The sequence below is a fragment of the Felis catus genome, chromosome D1 (assembly GCF_018350175.1).
Source record: "Felis catus isolate Fca126 chromosome D1, F.catus_Fca126_mat1.0, whole genome shotgun sequence".
Classification (NCBI taxonomy): Eukaryota; Metazoa; Chordata; class Mammalia; order Carnivora; family Felidae; genus Felis; species Felis catus.
In genome coordinates, this window is record NC_058377.1 from 63,085,571 (window position 1) to 63,103,654 (window position 18,084).

The 18,084-nt window shown below is 46.7% G+C and overlaps 2 protein-coding genes across 6 annotated transcripts in view; one reads left to right on the forward strand and one right to left on the reverse strand.

Moving 5' to 3' along the window:
- Positions 1-11,342, forward strand: CD1H11orf42 (chromosome D1 C11orf42 homolog). Of its 2 annotated transcripts, none has more exons than XM_006937041.4 (3): positions 1-1,603; positions 5,127-5,925; positions 6,294-11,342. In XM_006937041.4, the coding sequence occupies exons 1-3, from the start codon at positions 1,532-1,534 to the stop codon at positions 6,506-6,508; spliced, it is 1,086 nt and encodes a 361-aa protein (XP_006937103.2). In that variant the 5' UTR covers positions 1-1,531; the 3' UTR covers positions 6,509-11,342. The 2 variants fall into 2 exon arrangements, with proteins under 2 accessions (XP_006937103.2, XP_003992968.2); XM_003992919.5 differs by having other exon boundaries at positions 3-1,603; positions 6,196-6,416.
- Positions 6,639-18,084, reverse strand: part of FHIP1B (FHF complex subunit HOOK interacting protein 1B) — a 24,050-nt gene continuing 12,604 nt past the window's right edge. The window contains exons 6-12 of one of the 4 annotated variants that reach the window (XM_006937042.4): positions 17,798-17,965; positions 14,173-14,252; positions 13,703-13,908; positions 12,538-13,317; positions 9,910-10,088; positions 9,590-9,752; positions 6,639-7,161 (exon numbers count right to left, since the gene is read on the reverse strand). In XM_006937042.4, the coding sequence (XP_006937104.1) occupies positions 6,800-7,161; positions 9,590-9,752; positions 9,910-10,088; positions 12,538-13,317; positions 13,703-13,908; positions 14,173-14,252; positions 17,798-17,965 (1,938 nt within the window). In that variant the 3' untranslated portion in view covers positions 6,639-6,799. Of the gene's footprint in view, positions 7,162-9,589; positions 9,753-9,886; positions 10,089-12,537; positions 13,318-13,702; positions 13,909-14,172; positions 14,253-17,797; positions 17,966-18,084 lie in introns of those variants that run through there. The other 3 variants (XM_006937043.4, XM_006937044.4, XM_019811943.2) reach the window with 3 other exon arrangements.

An 18,084-nucleotide genomic window follows, 5' to 3' on the forward strand; every position in this document is an offset into this window, starting at 1 on the left:
GCTGGAATCAGGCTGACTTAGGCTTGAATCCCAGATCCTCCATTAACTCAGTGTATCCCTTGCACTAATTTACTTAACCTCTCTGAGCCTTTTAATTCACTTGTAAAATGAGGAAATAATAGTACCTACTTCAAGAGGTTACTAAAAGGATTAACCAACATAACAGATTCAGAGTGTTTGGCATAGCTTCTAACATGGGATATTTGATATTAATTCCTCTCCTGGAGCGCAGTCCCATGCCCAGAGCCAAACCTTTGTTTAAAGACCGAGCACCCATATATACCCTTAGCTCTAACCTACCCTGAGGCCAGTAACATCATGTAGGACCATTCCCTGTGCCTCATATTCATACCTCAGCCAGCTCAGACGATGACCGACTTTATGGGACAGCTCTACATGCTGGGCCAGCATAGGAAAGGATGCTCCCCATACAGAAGTGGTCTTCCTAGGCATGCAGGAGACTCTCAAAAGGGACTCAAGAGAAGACTCTTTAGACAGATAAGAGGCAGAGTCAGAGAGTAGCTACTAGAAAGGCTCTCCAGAGTGGTTCTTCTCTGAGGAAAAAACACTCTTCTTCTCCAGCAAACACCAGGTTGAGATCTCTGGACAGAGACACAAGGGGAAATCACACATAGATTAGGGCTGCAGTAGGTAAGTGCCAAACAGACACAGATCTCCCTAGGACATGGAGTGGTGCATGAAGAAAAATTTCCTCAAATTTACCTGGGTAATTCTGGCTTCCTGAAAGTCCTCTCCAGTTACTAAGGCAACATTGTCCCAATTAGATTCTTATCCTCCACATTGTCACCACTCAGCATGACACCCTCCTACACATACACCTGGTATTCATTGCAATTGTAACCCACTCATTAATAATGGGTTTCAACCTAGGCTGTACATCAGAGTTGCCTGAGGAGCTTTTAGAAATCCTGATGCCCAGGCACACTCCAGACCAATTAAATTAGAATCTCAGAGGGTAGGATCCAGGCATCTATAGTTTTTAAAGCTCCTAGGTAATTCCAAAGTATGACCAAGGTTAAGAACTACTGTTTGGTTCTCAGTCTAAGTCCTGATCTATACTTCCAGTGTGTCCTTCAGGACCCCTATCCAACCTCATGAAGAAGTCACCTGCAGCTAATAAGGCAGCACAGCAAATTGATTCAATAAGGCTGCTGAAGGGGGAAGCCTGATTCTGCTTCCTTTAAGAACTCAGACCAAGAACTACACACACACACACACACACACACACACACACACACACACACACACAAATGCACTCAAGCACCCCTGCATTTTCCTCCCCTAAGGAGGAGAATGGATAAGTGACTCAAGGGTATGGACTCATGCTGTGCATATAGTGAGGCTAGGAAAGTGACTGCCCTCCCCTCACCCAAAGCCCCATTATCTAGTAGGACCTCTATGACCTCATGCTATAGTAGGTCAAAGCCTAAGGCCTGGGGCCTCACCTCTCTGGGCAGCTTGGGGTTCCTGCAGCAGCCACTGCCCTGCCTAACCTCTCCCATACCCCACCATGTTGGTTGGTACCCCCCACCTGCTGACACTGGATGAAGCTGATGCCACCTGGACCCTCATCAAGGATAAAGTAAGAGAGCTAAAGAGAAAGGAACAAAGTGTGACCTAGATGGGTCTGAGCAACTTATGAGTAGGAAGTGGTGGGTAGCTTGAAGATAATAATATTTACTCTGTGCTTACTTACACGCTGGACACTGTACTAAGTGCTTTGTACACACTGTCCAATTTAATCACAATTGCAAAAAACAGCAAGAAGTTCCTTCAAAGGCAGTAAGAATTTCTGAGAACAGAGACAAGTGCTAAGTCAGGGTAGGACTTATGAGGTCAGGAAGGCTTCCTGGAGAGAGTGACGTTCTAGCTAGGCAAGTGGGAATTATTCTTACATAGAGGAAAGAGGAATGTTTAATAAACACCTAAATGAGTTAGTGAGCAGGTGGGTGGGTGGGTGAGCGAGTGAACAGTGTATAATTAAAAGTACAGCATATGCAAAAGCCAGGAGAGGATTTTAAAAAATTGCATATTTGTGAACTCAAATAGTCTGTAGAGCAGAGTTCACATGAGTAGTGGTGAAAATGAGGTCAAAGAGGTACAGAGGCTGATCATGAAGGGCCTTGTAAGCTTTCTAAAAAAGCTTGGACTTCTTCACAGATACACCCTCCACCTTAACATCCACAAAATGAGAAATTTGGGTTTTGAGCCAAATATGGAGATTTTCAGGAGCAGGCAGATGTCAGCTCTGAGTTGCAAGTACCCCTGCCAAATCTAGATGGCCACAATTTCTGAATTTGGAGAATTTAGGGATCAGGTTCTGGTTACATAATCTGAAGGACAGTGAATTTAAAGCACTCATAGAAGGCAGGCCTTCTATCAAGTTTAAAACAACCATCTTAAAGTAGTGCCTACTAGACTCAAACAGCCTTAATAGATATAGCTCCCATTAGAAATGGAGCTCACCACAAAGGTCAGCTTCCCAGGGAAGCAGAAACAGGAGAGCCAAGGCCCTCACAAATATCAGAGTACCTAGCTTCAGCAGGTTGGTCCTGGACAAGATCAAGCATTTCATTACGATGAAAGTAAATGCGGTCATCAACCAGCAGACAGCTACATCTCTGAGCATCAGAAAAATTCCCTATTTAAATGGAAAATTGTCAGGAAAGGCAAAGTAGATACACAATAAATCACTGGTGATATGTGGCAAATTCAAGGAGCAGGACACCTCTGAGTAACCTGGTTTCCTCTCTCCAGAACTGACAGTTTATTGGGCACTTTGTAGAACATACAGTTAACCAAAATATGGCTTGAAGTCTCCTCATTCAGAATCCATACCAGCCGAGGTATTCATACCAGCCAGGCTGCCCCTGGGAAATCTAAATTTGCAGGCTTCTATGTTCCACAGAACTTTTACCCAGAAGTAAAGGTGCAGTGGGAACAGGTGGTGGTCTCACATGGTGACTCTACAAAGAACAGTCCCCCTGGCATAGAACTGAGTGCCCTATTTTCCCTATTTTAGGATAACCACTGGGGGCCTCAAGGGTAAGAAAAAGAGCCTATAAACCTCCCCACCATGGCAAATTCATGTCTATTCTGGGAAAAACCCTCCAGCTAAATCAGGGATTCACCTGATCAGACACTTGGACCATAAGAACAGGTATTTTAAATGTCAAAATCCCACTAAAGAGGTACCTCCTGGAGACACTCCTATTTGTCTTATTTGTATAGGATCCTAGGGACCAAAGGAGCAGCTAGGGTAGGATTCTGAAGTTGTATTTGGTCACTATGCTTTCTTTGTCATGGGGAAGAATATTCTAAACAAAAATGCCAACCCACCAATGCTCTGCTCTCACCCCTGGTAACCCAACTGGCCCTTCTCAGAGCTTCTCAGAGAACTGTTCTTCAGCCTGATGCCCCCACCAAAAATAAAGTATTTCATGTCCCAATGAAGCAAAGAAGAGGAATTATGGGAAATTCTTCCATGCAGATTAAGAAAAAGCACCATGATAAACACTAGTATTTCAAATGGAAAAAAAAAGAAAAAAAAGAAAAAGCACCATGTATTTCCCTGGCCAGGCGACAAAAGACAGTACTCTTTCAAGCTACTTCAGCTTGTCCATAGGGCAGACACAACTTGATCAGTTAGCGACCCTCCCTCCTCTTATGCTATGGGGCAGCACTTCCAAAAACAGTTCTATGTAGCAAAAAACAGATTGACCATAAGGGATCATTGATGAACTCTACCAGAAGGCTGGCAAACTGGGCAAGGCCAGGGGACAGGCATGTAGGAATTGGGAGCTGAGGAAGGGCAGTAGAACATAGCAAAAATGCTATTCTGAAAACAGAATGGGTCTCAAACAGGAAAGGGATCCAAACAAGGAATTTTATGTACTGGCTAGCAGACCACAGAGCCAGAAGTCTGAGCTAGCAGTATCTTTGATGAGTTGAGATCATATCTAAGTACAAATACTAGAAAGGATCGTACAAGATTTCCCAGTCGGTCATGAAGTTAAACTTTCCAGAACTGGGTTAACCAAACCAAAAAAGGCCAAGACAAGAAGGACAAAACCTAGAGGAACTAGAATCCCTGAAAGCGTACTAGAAGAACCAGCATTTCAAAGATGAGGCCTCAAATCCCTAAAGGAACTCTCTCCTGCAGTTAGGACAGAAAATGTTTAAGAACGGTCATTCCAACCTATTTCTGTGTACCCATTTGTGGTGAATGACATCACCCACCCAATCAATCATCTAATAACTTATCCTTCAGGATTCCTTTTCTCACATTCCTTAAAGTGATCAAGTTCTACTAATTCCATAACCTAAATATCTTCCCCCATTATTTTAGTTGAAGGCCTCACCATGTTTTGCTTGCAGTATTACAATACTCTTAACTGATCTTTCTCTCCTCTTATTTTGTCTTCCTACTCAAAATTAACTTTCTAAAGAGCCTTTCTGATCTTGCCCCTCTTGCCCAGAGCCCTTCAAGTGGTTTTCCATTGCCCTCAGGACCAAATTCCTGTCACATTGCATACAAACAAGATCTTTCAGTCTAGTTGCTGTGTGCTTGTCCCTCTTCATACCCTATGCTTAAGTGCAATGAAATTACGTGTTCCTGGATGTGTCCCACCTAGTTTATAAATTCTGGTTTTTAAACTGGTTGTATCCTCTCCCTGGATTGACCATCCTCCTACCTAGCTGATTCCTTCAAACCTCATGTATTACCACCTAGAAACCTTCTCTGATCCTCTTCTATCAAAGAAAAAAGCTGTTAAATCACTACCCGTCTCCTCCACACCCGTGTTCTCTATTATCTTACTTAGCTGACTACTGTGTACATATTTGTCTCCTCCATCAGACCGGGCTATAATAGGATAAGGTCAAAATCTCACGCTTTTATGTATTCCCAATATCCAGCAGGGTCTGGCACATAGTATATTCAAGGTTTTGCTACAGGAGAGAACTAGGAAATAAGCAGGAAGCCGTCTGAGCACATTGTAGAGATGTAATTGCACAGGGAACAGCAGGAGGGTCAATCTAGAGTAGGCTACCAGGTAACTCCTGACCCTAACTCAGTCCCTGACCTATAAACTGGCCATCTGCAGGTTATCGAGGAGCGCTTTGGGCCCAATGTAGTGGCAGTACCTTTCCTGTCGGATGCAGCCTGCTATGACCTACTGGGTGTGCTAGTGAAGCAGTCCCGACCAGCCCACACACGCCTGGCTTTACCAAGTCGGCAGGGTCGGCGGGCACTACAACCAGTAGGGCCACTACCAAACCTCCTGGAGCAGGTAGGATCTAAGGGTGCCTTTGCCCACTGCACTCGGGAATACTCACCAAACGGCCGGGAAGAGATAGCCTATGAAGAAACGCGACTATTGGATGGGCAGCCCTGCAGGATCCGCCTGCACATGGGTGGTCTGCGCAAGAAGGTGGCTTTCCTGCTGCTGCCACCAGCTCAGGTGAGCCTACAGCAAAATCTTCCCTGGCTCCGAAGCACCCACAGCATCTATGTCATCTACCAGGTCTTCTCCTGTTCCTGGCTGCAGCTGGGGCTGTTGCCTACAGCCCAAGAGCCCCAGCTGCTCCGGTTACAACGGTCCCTGCCTGTTGCCTTCTCCTGCCTCAAGTTTTCACTGCAGCCCAAAGGAGTGCTGGGACCACAGAAGCCTCTGACCAAAGATCCACTGCCCCATGGGGCCAACTGGGTCAGACCCAACCTTGGGATCATGCCACCTCTGGCCCCCATGTCAACCCCTACCGACACCCCTGAAGCTACTGATGTGCCCCCACCTGCCCCAGCCCCACCTACACCACCTCCTCAGAAAAGGCCAGAAGGCAGACCCACCAGATTCTCCTACAAGGGCCGAAACCCCTTCCGCAGGGGGCCCCAGATGCTGTCAGGTACTGCTAGGGGATATGAAGTTGAGACGGATGGGATCTGATGGAGGGAGAGGGCATGGGGAATATAGGAATGTATGCCCCAGGAATGTGTGGGGCACCCCTAACACCACACCAGATCCTGGTGAAGGGGATGGAGGGAGCCAGGGGTGGTGAGATGGAAGCATGGTCCTGGTGAGGGGGTGGGCACAGCACAGAGGGCCAGAGGGAGGGACCAGGAAGGCAGAAAGACCAGGGCATGAGTCAAGCTGTGACTATCCCCAACCCTGGCAGAGAACTGGCTCTTCAGCCCCCGCAGCCCCGCACCAGGAGTCCAGGGTGGGGGCCCCGGGGACCCCGACCGGCACTCCATGTCCCTGCCCCTGCTGCAGGGTCTGTCCTCAGAGTTCGACAGCGACGAATGAAGCTGAGGCGAGAGATTCAGGGGGCAAGGCCCCCAAGATCTGGCATAGGGATACTGGTCCCCAATAAACATCAGCTGCTGCTCCCCCAAACCATCCTGGGCCCATGCTGCTTCTTCCGTCTTGGGGCTGGAGAAGAGTCCCTACTTTTTTCCCCTAGGCTCCATGACCCCCTCACCCTTTAACGGTGTAAGAAGCACCTTAAAACCAATGTCCTCATGAGAGAGAAAATACCCCTGACCTCCTATTTATGTACAACCTTCCTGGGGCCCCAGCCCCAGAGAAAAAGGGTGGGAAAGAAGAATGAGCAGAGAATAGAGATTTCCCTTTTATACATATTGCAACAAGTTCTCCATAAAACATTCATCAGAAATAAATTAAAAAGTCCTCTTACCACTGCCTCCAAACATAAAAAGGAGCCTATACCCCGGCCCCAGCCCAGGCCACTGGAGGCCCTGATTGTCCATGGAAGAAAGTTAAGGATTGAGGGGCCCGAAGCCTGAGACAGGAGGACCAGATCCCTCCTCTGAAGTATCCAACAAGAAAGGCGAGGTGACAGCATGGGCCTGGGAAATGGCAGCCAACTCCTTGAGAAATTCAGGGAAAATGACTGCACAGTAGACAGCATTCTTGACTCGCAGAGCCTCACCTTGGCGCTCAGGGGCCCCACCCCGAGGGGGTAGAACCGGAGTTGAAGCCCCAGGGGAGCCCCCACCTAGGCCAAGTCCTGCGCCGTCTCTCCCAGGCTGAAGAACCAACTGTGCCGCCTGCCGGGCCCTGGTTGGACTGTGTGCATGCCGCAGGAGCAACTCCCCCAAGGATGGCCTCCGGCTCTTCACTGGGAATAAATGGGTATCAGGGATCGTGAAGGTGCTGGGGTAAGGCATGCTCTCTCGGTCTGAGAGATGCCCCCCTCCCTGGGTTCACAGTAACCTGGACTAGGACTCTAAAACCAAAATGCTGCCTGCCCAGCATTTTTCCCTCCATCCAGCCTCCCCACCAAGCCAACCATCACCCTTAGTCTTCTCGGTCAGTCAACACAACTGCTTCATTCCCAACCAAGACCCCTTCTCCATGCCCTCTCACCCTGAGGGACTCTCTAACTGCTCCTCCCTTTCCAATCGCTATTCTACCATCACTAAGCTATTTCTCCTCAGTCCATAACACAGGCTTACCTTATGCTCCTGAACTATCTATAACACAGGACCCACAGCCTCTACTCCTTCAACACCTACAGGGCGTATATCCAATCACAGTACAGGGGCTTTACCACTTCCATCATACTCCACTATTCCTCCAGAATCTGATCTCCTGTGCCATCACTTCGCCAACCACCAGTCTCTCTCCTAGATCCACCAAAGCCTACTCCCACCTCATGTCAGTTTAGGCAACTTCACATGGCCAGACAAACTTCACCTCACTTTAGACTCAAAGGAACCATTTAAAACACTGCTGTCTCTCCTAATTTTCTTCCTAGATTCCTGTCTCTGGATCTTTGTCCCATCTCTAGGGCCTAGACTCTAGGGATCTAGTCTCTAGATCATGTTACAGTTCCCACTCTCTATCTCTAATACTGGCTACAGAGGTACGCTGTACAGGCCAACTAAATACAGCATTCAGAACCCTTCACAACCAGGCTCACATGCCCCCTCTAACCCCTTCTCCAAACTCTTTACACCCACTCCTGCTTTTGTGCCCAAACAGATCTGCTCTTCCTGGAACCCTCCAGGCTTCTTTCTTGCTTTTGTAGCCTTCTAGGTCTTAATTTTGCTCTCCCCACTGTTTTCATCATCCTTGGCCTAATCTTATTATCCCCACCCCTCTGAAAAACCTCTGATTTGCCCTCCACTGACTTCCCATTTCACTGCCTTTATCATACTGTACTGTAATAACCTGTTTCTAGTTTATATATAGGTCGTCTATCTCATACAGTAATCTGTGAGCTCAAGGGCTTAGACTCTTATTTATTCTACAGTGAACACAATACTAGCACTATGGAAATAAGACATCTTCACATGAGGAAATCATGCTAAGGAACTATAATAACCGTTCTGGTACTGTCTTCCCAACCCACATCTCTCATACCTCCATCTCACCCCTGCTCTCTTGCTCTTAGCATATTATTTTCCTTCCTACTTTGATTAGCAAATAAACGACTTCAATTTCCTGACTTTTCCCTCCACACCTCACAACTCCATGGGTATGTATCACTTCCTCCTTTGATCTATCCTCATTTGCCTCAAAAGGAGGAAAAAAAATCTTTTCCTGCCCAAAGTTAATCCTTTCCTGGTGCAACGGATCCCACTATTCCACCACCTTTGGGACCTTGCTTTCCCAGTTATGACTTTTCTCTAGTCACTCTCCAGACTGACTGTCAGCTCTTTAAAAGCAGAGGTCTCATCTTATACCTCCCTGAGTAGCCTGTACCAAAGACAATGGCTAGTACATACAGCAAATGCTCAGACACTTGCAGATGGAAGATCTAGATTTAAAACTGCATGGTCACATTTAACTCTTCCTTCCTCCTTGTGCCTCACAACCATTCACCAAACTCTGCCAAGACTTCCTTTTCATTTCCACATTATCAAATTCTTCCTTCCTGTTCCCACTATTCTAATTCAAGCCTTGCAGGTCACAGATGCATTTCAGCAGAAACCTCCTGACTCTATTCTCTCCTGGCTTCAATTCACTTAGCACATGAACTAATATGCTTATCTCTCCACTCTCATATCTAAGAACCTCCAGTGGGTTCTCACTGCCCAAAAGATCACAACTTCTACCCAGTCCAACTCCTAATCTGAGAACCTAATCTGAACTCTGGCCACATCTTTCCAGCCTTATTGCCAACTGTTTCACCACCTTCCAAATCCCCTGTTCCAACAAAATAGTTCGTGCTGTTGCCTGGACAAAAGAAAAAAGCCATCCCACTCCTTTGGCTACCCAAGTCTTATCTATCTCAAGAACCATGTCAAATGCCATTCCTGTTCCCAAGCTGTAACAATACCTCAACCTAGAGACTACTCTGTCCCCTTGCCTGTCTTACTACTTCAGCAGTTTTTGCAAGTGCTGCTGATTTGGCTCTTAGAGGACACAACTGTATTTTATCCTGTGACCAGAAGCCACAGGACAAACATCAAGACTCAATTTTCTACAACTCCTCAGTTCATGGCACAAGGTTTCACCCTTAATAAGAGTTCAATTAACCTGGGCTAATTAGCTATCTAGGGAAGGTAGGAAGAGGACTGGAGTGGTGGGGTAGGCCTCACCTAGGGGATCGGAGCGGCGGGGGGTAGGTCCTGCTGCAGGGCCCTCGGCCCAGTCCAACTTGCCACGGGCAATGAGGTACTTCTTGGCTTTGGATAGCAGTGCTGGGAAGTCCTCCTGGGAGGCCGCAAAGCTCTCAATTTTATTCTTCACAGAACCCAGCACCTATGAAGCACAACTTCATGACATTTCTGTGTGGCTCTACACTGACGGTCCTTTCTAATCCCACTGGGCCTGTTCCCAGCCCCCCCAGGGTCACTCCAGCTGCGGGCCTGGCCCACCATGGAGCCTGGACGCACCCATGCATGCATGCATCGCACACCTGCAGCAGGGACTTGACACTGGGCTGGAAGACCATGTTGGTGTTGAGCAGGAAAGAGCGGAGCAGGGGCTGGGGGTGACAGGCCAGCTGGGCCACCAGCCCCGTCAGCAGGAAGTTGACATAGACGGAGTTCTGCAGCATGTTCTCGAGTTTGGCAAAGAGCACAGCCATGAAGGGGCCTGGGGAGGTTGGGCACAAGGATACAAGGCCTGAACACAATGCACATCACACGCATTCCTCCCAAAACCGAGAGACCCCCCGCCACTAGATGAAAATCATTTGTATGTCAGTGTCTGGGTTATATTTAAGTATCCTGTGATCACCTACTCTGGAAGAGATGAAATGGTAGATACCATGTGGACCCAAAAGTCCACATGCCAGCTTTACACTCAGGATGAAGAGCCAGATCATAGGCTCTGGAGTCAGACAGACCTGGTTTCAAATTCCAGCTTTATCCTTTACTAGTTAAGCTGCTGGATGAATCAAAATTCTCTAAGCATAGTGTCCTACTTAACAAAATAAAATATACCCACCTCACAGGGTTATTAAAAGGATCAAAGAAATATTCCTATAAAGCAGTTAGCCCAAGATGTAGCAAATTATAAGTTTTCAGTAATAACTATACACTACATAATGTCTCTCAGTATTTTACCCAAGAGACATAACAGAAGAAAGAACAAGCAAGAAAGTGATTAGGACCAAAAGAAGAAACAAGTTACACACAAGACAGAGGATAACACTACACCTGGATCAGAAAGAAAGCAAGAATGAACTGTAACAAAGACAAAGGTAACTACGAAGGCCAACTTAAAAGATAGGGGAGAAATCTCTGGGAGCCCCAAAGAAGAAATCAGCTCTGTTCAGGAACTGGGAACCAAGAAGGTAGAAGAGAATTTATAGAAAAAAGTTTAGTTCAGAGCCAGAGAAAACTGACTCAGAACAGACTCTTTGCTGGGTGAGAGGATAACAGAAGGGATTAGAATGATCTACTGGGAGAAGTGGCCTCAACTGAGCCAGATCACCAGCAGGAGGACTCTAGAGCCATCAGTCTGTCTGACCAGTGATCTGTAAGGGAAAGGGATTAAACCTAAGAACTGCACCATGAACTGAGACAGGAGAGCAACAAAGGGAAAGAGGCAATGAATTCCAAAAAAGATCCTAGAACATTCTCCACTCCAAATGCACGTGACTGGCCTTAGCTCCATACAACTCTAGCTTAACAGGGTCCTAAGACACCCCATAACTCTGTCCTTCTGTTTCTCTCATTTCCTGGGACTTTCTTACATGAGAAAATTCAAAAAGCTCAGAAGAGTTTACAAGAAGAAAAGGGACACAGCTTCAATTAATGTTTCAAGAATGTGGTAAAACCTGCATACTACCTTCTAATGGTACTGAGCAGGAAGAAGCAAAGCTTAAATAAATGGAAACACATATTCTGTAGTCTGCAAGACAGAGTTGTCGTGACTCTAGAGCAGAAGCCTTGATGCTATGCAAGCAGGATGGCAGCATATCCCAGGCCCAGTTAGGACATGTACTGCTCAAGGCACAATAACTTGACTACAAACAACCAGAAGATGGGCGTATACCTTGGTCAACTTATATCTGCCTTGCAGCCAAAAGATGACAATCCTAGTAAAAAGCTACCACGTATTGAGTTCTCCCAAGGTACCAGCATCACAGTAAGTGGTTTACACGCGTCAATGATATGAAGGGACACTAACTCAAGGTGTGTCTAGACACTGCTTCTCAGAGGTGGTGTATTTTGTTTGTTTGTTTTCCCCCTAGAGTGAGGTGGGGAGTAAGGATAAGAACCAGATAAGAGCTGGGATGGTAAAGCTGGATCTCAAATAAAAACAAAGAGGAGTTAGCCCAGTCACTCAGGTCAGGTCTAACTCCAGGGTCTTTAGAAAGACCAAAAGAGCTCAGTTGGGGAGATCAGAGCTACACTTTTCTCATTTGCCCTCAAAGAGGCATTTCACTCTATCTGCTTCAGTCCTTACTACTAATGATGAGTCTGTAAGAAAGTCTTACTGGGTAATTATAGCAACCAACAAGGTACAAGGACAGAAAACAGCAAAAACCTGAAATTGAGTCCTTCTCTAAAGAGACTAGGAGAAGAAAGGAGGCCAGGGCAGAGTAGGGGGAAGAACGCCAGAAGAGATGATCCTAGGTCACAGAAAAGTTGATAGGAGACCCAACACCCAGACAAATATACGGGTGAGAACAGCATGGAACAGCATGGCTTACAGATGCCTCAAATACAGAATACCACATACGTCCTCCATATGTATTGTTCAGATATATTGCTGTGATTTACCAGGAAACACCAAACACATCCTGATCACAATCTCAGGAAATGGCCAGACTAGGGAAGAGGAGGAACATGCACATAGAACATACAAGGCTCAGACATAAATTAATACTCAAACCAGCACAAGCATGGAAGACATATACACAGACACAGAGACTCAAGTATGACATGTATCTGGAAGGGATCCAAGCAAAATGGATGAGGAGCTAGGCAAGTACATGGAAATGACATGGAAAAGAAGTCTCAGAAATCAGCACAAACATGTTGAATACATGCAAAGAGTACGCAAAGGGGAAGGCCTAGGCTAAGTAGCTTACCAGTGAAGGGCTGGCTTGGCAGCTGGTTGAGCGTCCGCAATGGGCTGCTGAGGAAGGGGCCGGGGGGCTCAGGGGGACAGGTGAAGCTCTCATAGGCCTCCTCCTCCTCAAGAGGTAGTGGAGGCTCTAGCGGGGGTTCTGAGCCAGCCCCCCCATTGCTTAATGCCACCTCCAGTTCCCGGAGCTCCTGCCCAAAGCCCTCTAGTCCTGCCATGCCCTCGGAGGTGCTCTCTGGCAGTTCCCCAGCCCCCTCCTGAGGCACCCGACGAACCTTCTTGGCCCCCTCAGGCCATGGTCCTGGCACCCCATTGAGCTGGGGAGGGGGCAGGTGGCCAGGGCCCTCCCCTGTACCCCCAGAAAGCCCTCCACTCCCCAGCTCTTCCTCCTCCCCTTCCCCCACATTGTCCCTGTCCTCCTCAGGCAGTAGGCTACGTTTCTTAGTCCGGGAGCCAACAGGACTAGGCTCAGGAGGGGGCCGCTCGCCATCATAGGGGGCAGACCAGGTACGGCAGGCTCGGACACATCGGTCCACACCACGGCGCGCCTCACGCAGATACTCCAGGTAATTGTCTTCCAGCTCACCAGGCTCCTCCACAGGGCTGGGCCGTCGGCCAGGGCTGGAGGCTGGGGATGCAGCAAGCCCTGGTGAGCGAGGGGCTGGAGCTGGGGATTCCGAGCCACCCAGACTCTGCTGTCGCAGGAAGAGGGCCAGACGAGACGGTGTGGAGGGCCGGGGCACTGTCACCACAGAAGAGGAGTCAACACTTGGGCTTCCAGGGCCTACAGAGGGAAAAAAAAAACATAAGAGGAATCAAAGAGACAGAGGGCCAGGAGGAGGAATAAGGCACCTAGGGAGACTAAGAGAGAAGGCAGTAAAGCAGCGAAGAAATGTGACCTATTTAGGCAGCTGATTCTCCACCCTCCAAATTAAGCTTTTCTGCATCCACCACCCCCACTCACCACCCCCAATACCAAAGAAACAATGGAAAATAGAAACAATACATGACTGGAATGAAGAAGAGGAACAGCTTTGCTCAGAAGCTAAATTTCTTTGGTGGATTTAAGGCATCAACCTCCCCAAAGATGAAAATGCCACTCATGGCCATCTCCCTCCCCGCACCCAAACCCCACCTTCTTGCTAGGCTCCCCAGAACCCAGGCCATACCCGTTGTGTCCTCCCTTCTCCCTGCCTCTCTGCTAGGCCCACCTCGTGCCCATGAGGCATGCTCTGGACGGGGTGGGCTAGGGGCACGATGCCGACAACAGCGTGGGATAAGGGAGAGAAACTTGTCTGCAGCTCGTCCATATAGGTCCACATCACGTACAGCTGGCTTCTGGCTCAGCATCACATGGTTACACGGGACAAGATACCTGGGAAAGCAGAAAAAGGAGCACAGGATAGATCAGAAAGGAAGGACAGGGCTTGGGAGAACATCAGGCCAATGGAACTACATGGCCAAGACAGGCTCCAAGAACATCAGGCCAATAGAAACACATGGCTAAGCCAGGCCAATGGAACTACATGGCTAAGCCATGCTCCACATGAGCAACCCCAATACAACCCATCGCCCCAGCAATGCACAAGGCCTTGAGAGTTCAGGATCAGCCATCCCTCAGCCCTGCCCCCACAGGTACCTGAGAACCAGCTGCAGCAGGACATCCTCACAGCTGAGGTTCAGTAGGGTCCTGAAGAGACTCAGAGAGACCATGCAGAGCTGGGGGGGTGGGGGAGGAGGGAGGGAGTCACCATAAGAGCTCTCTACCCACCAAGATGTTTACCAAATGGGAACCCCCCAGCCCCAGGCCCAACCAACCACTCCTAGAGTAGCATGTGCATAGGGCCTGGCACATAATGATCATTTGCATATTAAATAAATGATCACATGATCTTTGTAGGCAAGACCTCACTATCCACAGATAGGAATGAACCATGTGTCACGTTCTGTATTTCTACAGACCATACACATGTCAGGAGACTCTCTGGTTACATACCCCTGTCAGCAGATTCCAGTAGTACTTAATGGAATGAATACCCATGAAGAAAGACCCTAGGAAATACTGGGACTGAGTGAATGACTAACAGGAGACAACAACAATATGATAACTAAGTGAATGCCTGTCAGCAGAGACTGCGGCTGCACAGTAACTAAATGCCTACCAACAAGAAACCAGAGGGAACCTGGAAGAATCCCAGCTGGGAAGTGGGCGGGGCTGTGAACATGGAGTCTGAGTCACCTCTCCAACACTGATGTATCTCTAAGAAGGTAGAAGAAAGAAAAGCTCAAGCACAGCTGACAGGAAAAGGAAAAAATAGGTGGGTCCAGAATAGAGGAAACCATTTGTTTTAGAAAATAAGAAGGGTGGTTCTTCTCTGGCTAGGCGAAGAGAGTAGAAGACAACAGACACAAGTAAGCACTCCCTCACTCCTTTGAATCCCCACAGCACTTTCTCTCTACTTCCCTTATGGCAAGTATACCTAGAGCTTCCTGAAGATGACTATTGGGTCTTAGGCCAGGGCACACTGCACAGTCTAGATGCTCATCATTTACTAAATAAATGTGGGAAGATTAAAAGCCAACTGCAGTGGGAAAGAGATGAGATATCAGTTCACATATTTGGATATTTGCAAGGATGTTCAGATTTACCCTAAATAACCATTTTAACTAGCAATGAAAACATTCACACTCACTGAAAGGTTGTGAGGTAGGTAGAAAAATGGTCCCCCAAAGATGTCCAGGCCCTAATCCCCATAACCTGTAAGTATTTTACCCTACATGACAAAAGGTACTTTGCAGATATGATTATGGTTATGAAATTTGAGGTGGGGAAAGTAGCATGGATTATCCAGGAAGGCACAATCAAATCACTTGAGTCCTTAAAAGCACAGGACCTTCACCAGCTGGGTCAAAAAGATATCTGAAGCTTGAGAGGGACTTGATCCACCATTGATGGCTCTGAGGATGAAAGAAGGGGGCTACAAACCAAGGAATTTGATTGGCCTCTAGAATCTGGGAATGGTCCTCAGCTGACAGCCAGCAAGAAAATGGGAATCTCAGTCCTAGAACTGCAATGAAATAAATTCTACCAGCAACCCTACTGAGCAAGGAAACAGATCCACTCCTAGAGACTCCAGAAAGGAACACAGCCCTGAAAACATTTTGATTTTAGCCTAGTGAGATCTGTGTCAGACGTATGACCTACAGAACTGTAAGATAATAAATTTGTGTGTTTTAAGCCACTATGTTTGTGGTGATTTGTTATGACAGCAATGGGAAACTAAAACAGGCACAGAGACTGACTAGCCAGCATGATTCACTTGAAGCCACAAAAGAAAAGCTTAAAGAAGTTCAAAGTCAGGGCAGCAGAATCAAGACTAAAAAAGGCCAAACAGTAGAAAGGAAAGCCCCGGCATCCTGAAATCAGAAACAATCTTGTCCTCCAAGAAGCAGGAAACAAGAAGAAATACCCCAAAAACATGAAGGCTCCTGAGACGAGAGGAACAAATGCAAGACTAATAAAATTAAATACTGAAGACTAAAGACAATGAGAGAGAGTCAAAGAAGTGAGGATAAGATTAAGACAAAAGGAACATGGAGATAGCCCAACATAGGGGAAAAAAAAAAAAAAATCAACCTCAAGAAGGAAATTAACTGTCTCAAAACACGAAGAGGACATTCCATCAGGCTGAATAGATAAAAGACCATGGTCTAACTTTAGCATAATGCAAAATTGGTATCTTTGTAAAATTAAAGCTTTGACATCTATTTCCTATTGATTTTAGACAATAATTCCTAATTAACCCAGGCATGTATCATAAGTACTTTTTGGAATATTGTAAAAATACACATGCCCTGTATATTATAATCCAAGAAATCTAAGGCAGGGAGCCTAGAAACTGTTCTAGCTGTTGCCATTTTCAAATTCTGAAGTGTGCACCTGGTTCAGAAACACTGGTCTAATCAAAGTCAGTGTAGAATACTTCATCCATACCCTTAGTATTCAAAAACCTCACCTACACAAAACAGCTATCCCAAAACCTCACCTACCAAGAGGCCTACTACCAGGTATCTCAATGTATCTGAATGATTTTCAACAGTTTTCCAGAACCTTTAGTAATCTGAGAACTTCTATTTTAAATACAAGGACCTAGGGAACTTCAATTTGTTATAAGAAGGAAACAAAAAAATGGTTCCAGAGCTAAATAAATGGCATAAAGTTCATGACTAAATGAATGCTTTATTCCCCTAGAAAGACTCTGGGTCTTTATTATTGGAAACTACTTACTCCTCTTTCATACATATTTCTACTGATTAAAATCCAAACTGCTTACCATGGTCTACAAGGTCATGCATGACTGAATCTTACCTACCTCTCTACTTTCACCTCATTCCCTTCTCCCCCTTGCTCACTACACCTCCAGTCTTACTGGTCTTTTATTTCCTCAAATACACTCACTCATCCCCATCTCATGTACTGTGCATGCTGCACCCTCTGCTCAGACTCTTCTTCCACTTGTTCTTCAATAGGTGAACTTCCTCATGACCTTTAGGTCTTAGCTCAATGTCACCTCCTCAGAAAGGTTTCTGACCACCTTATTATTTTCTAAACAGCTGTTTGGTTTTTTCATAACAGTGACCACAACTTTCAATTATTTTATTAATGGGTTTGTATAAAGTAAGGAAGCTCCATGACACCAGCAACTATGCCTACCTTGTTTACCACTTATCCTTAGTAGGAGAAAACAGTAAGTAAAACATTCAGTAAAAATGTTCAGGAGGAAGAAATGTTTAAGTAGGTAGGTGGGGAGATGCGTGCCCCATGTTACAGCACTTCAAATGTGGCAAATCCAAAGGGGAAAAAAGCTAAGCATACCAGTAGCAGCTGGATCACCTATCAGAGCAAACACAAAACCTGGGGAAGTGATCTCAGTCACCCACAGCAGGCCACAGTACAATACACAGCTGAAGTGAACCCCAGGCCAATGCTACATCGCAAGTACAGCACAATGGCAAAACCCCTAGTCATGATGAGGAGCCAGTTATCCAGAAAAAGTAATGTGTTCTAGATTCATATATTACAAAAGCAAGGGAGCTACTCCCAAAGTGGTCAAAAGTTTAATACTGGAAAGTAAATGCCACCTAACTTTGAAGTGACTGCTGGAGACAAAGGCCAAAGAAGGGCAGGCACACCCTCCCAGAACAAAGTTCAGAGAGAGAAGATGGCTCACCCAGGTAAGCCAGGACAGAGGTAGGGGCCATACCCGGGAGTTGCTGCCAATACGGGCAACGAGGGTGTCAAGGATGGTGTGGGTGTCATGCCGGTGTAACAGCAGGAATCGCAGGAAGGTACGGAGCAAAGCAGGCTCTGAGATACTCCGTAGGAAAAGCTCCAGATAGGCGGTACTGGCGATCATCTCCTCCACAGAGGTCTGGACGAAGGGGAGGGAAAGTTTGGAAATTTAGGGCTTCCCTGCACATGTACTAAGTTATTTTCCCCGAGCTCTAAGGAGGAACCAGGAGAAGATAGGGAAAAGGGGAAGAGTACCCA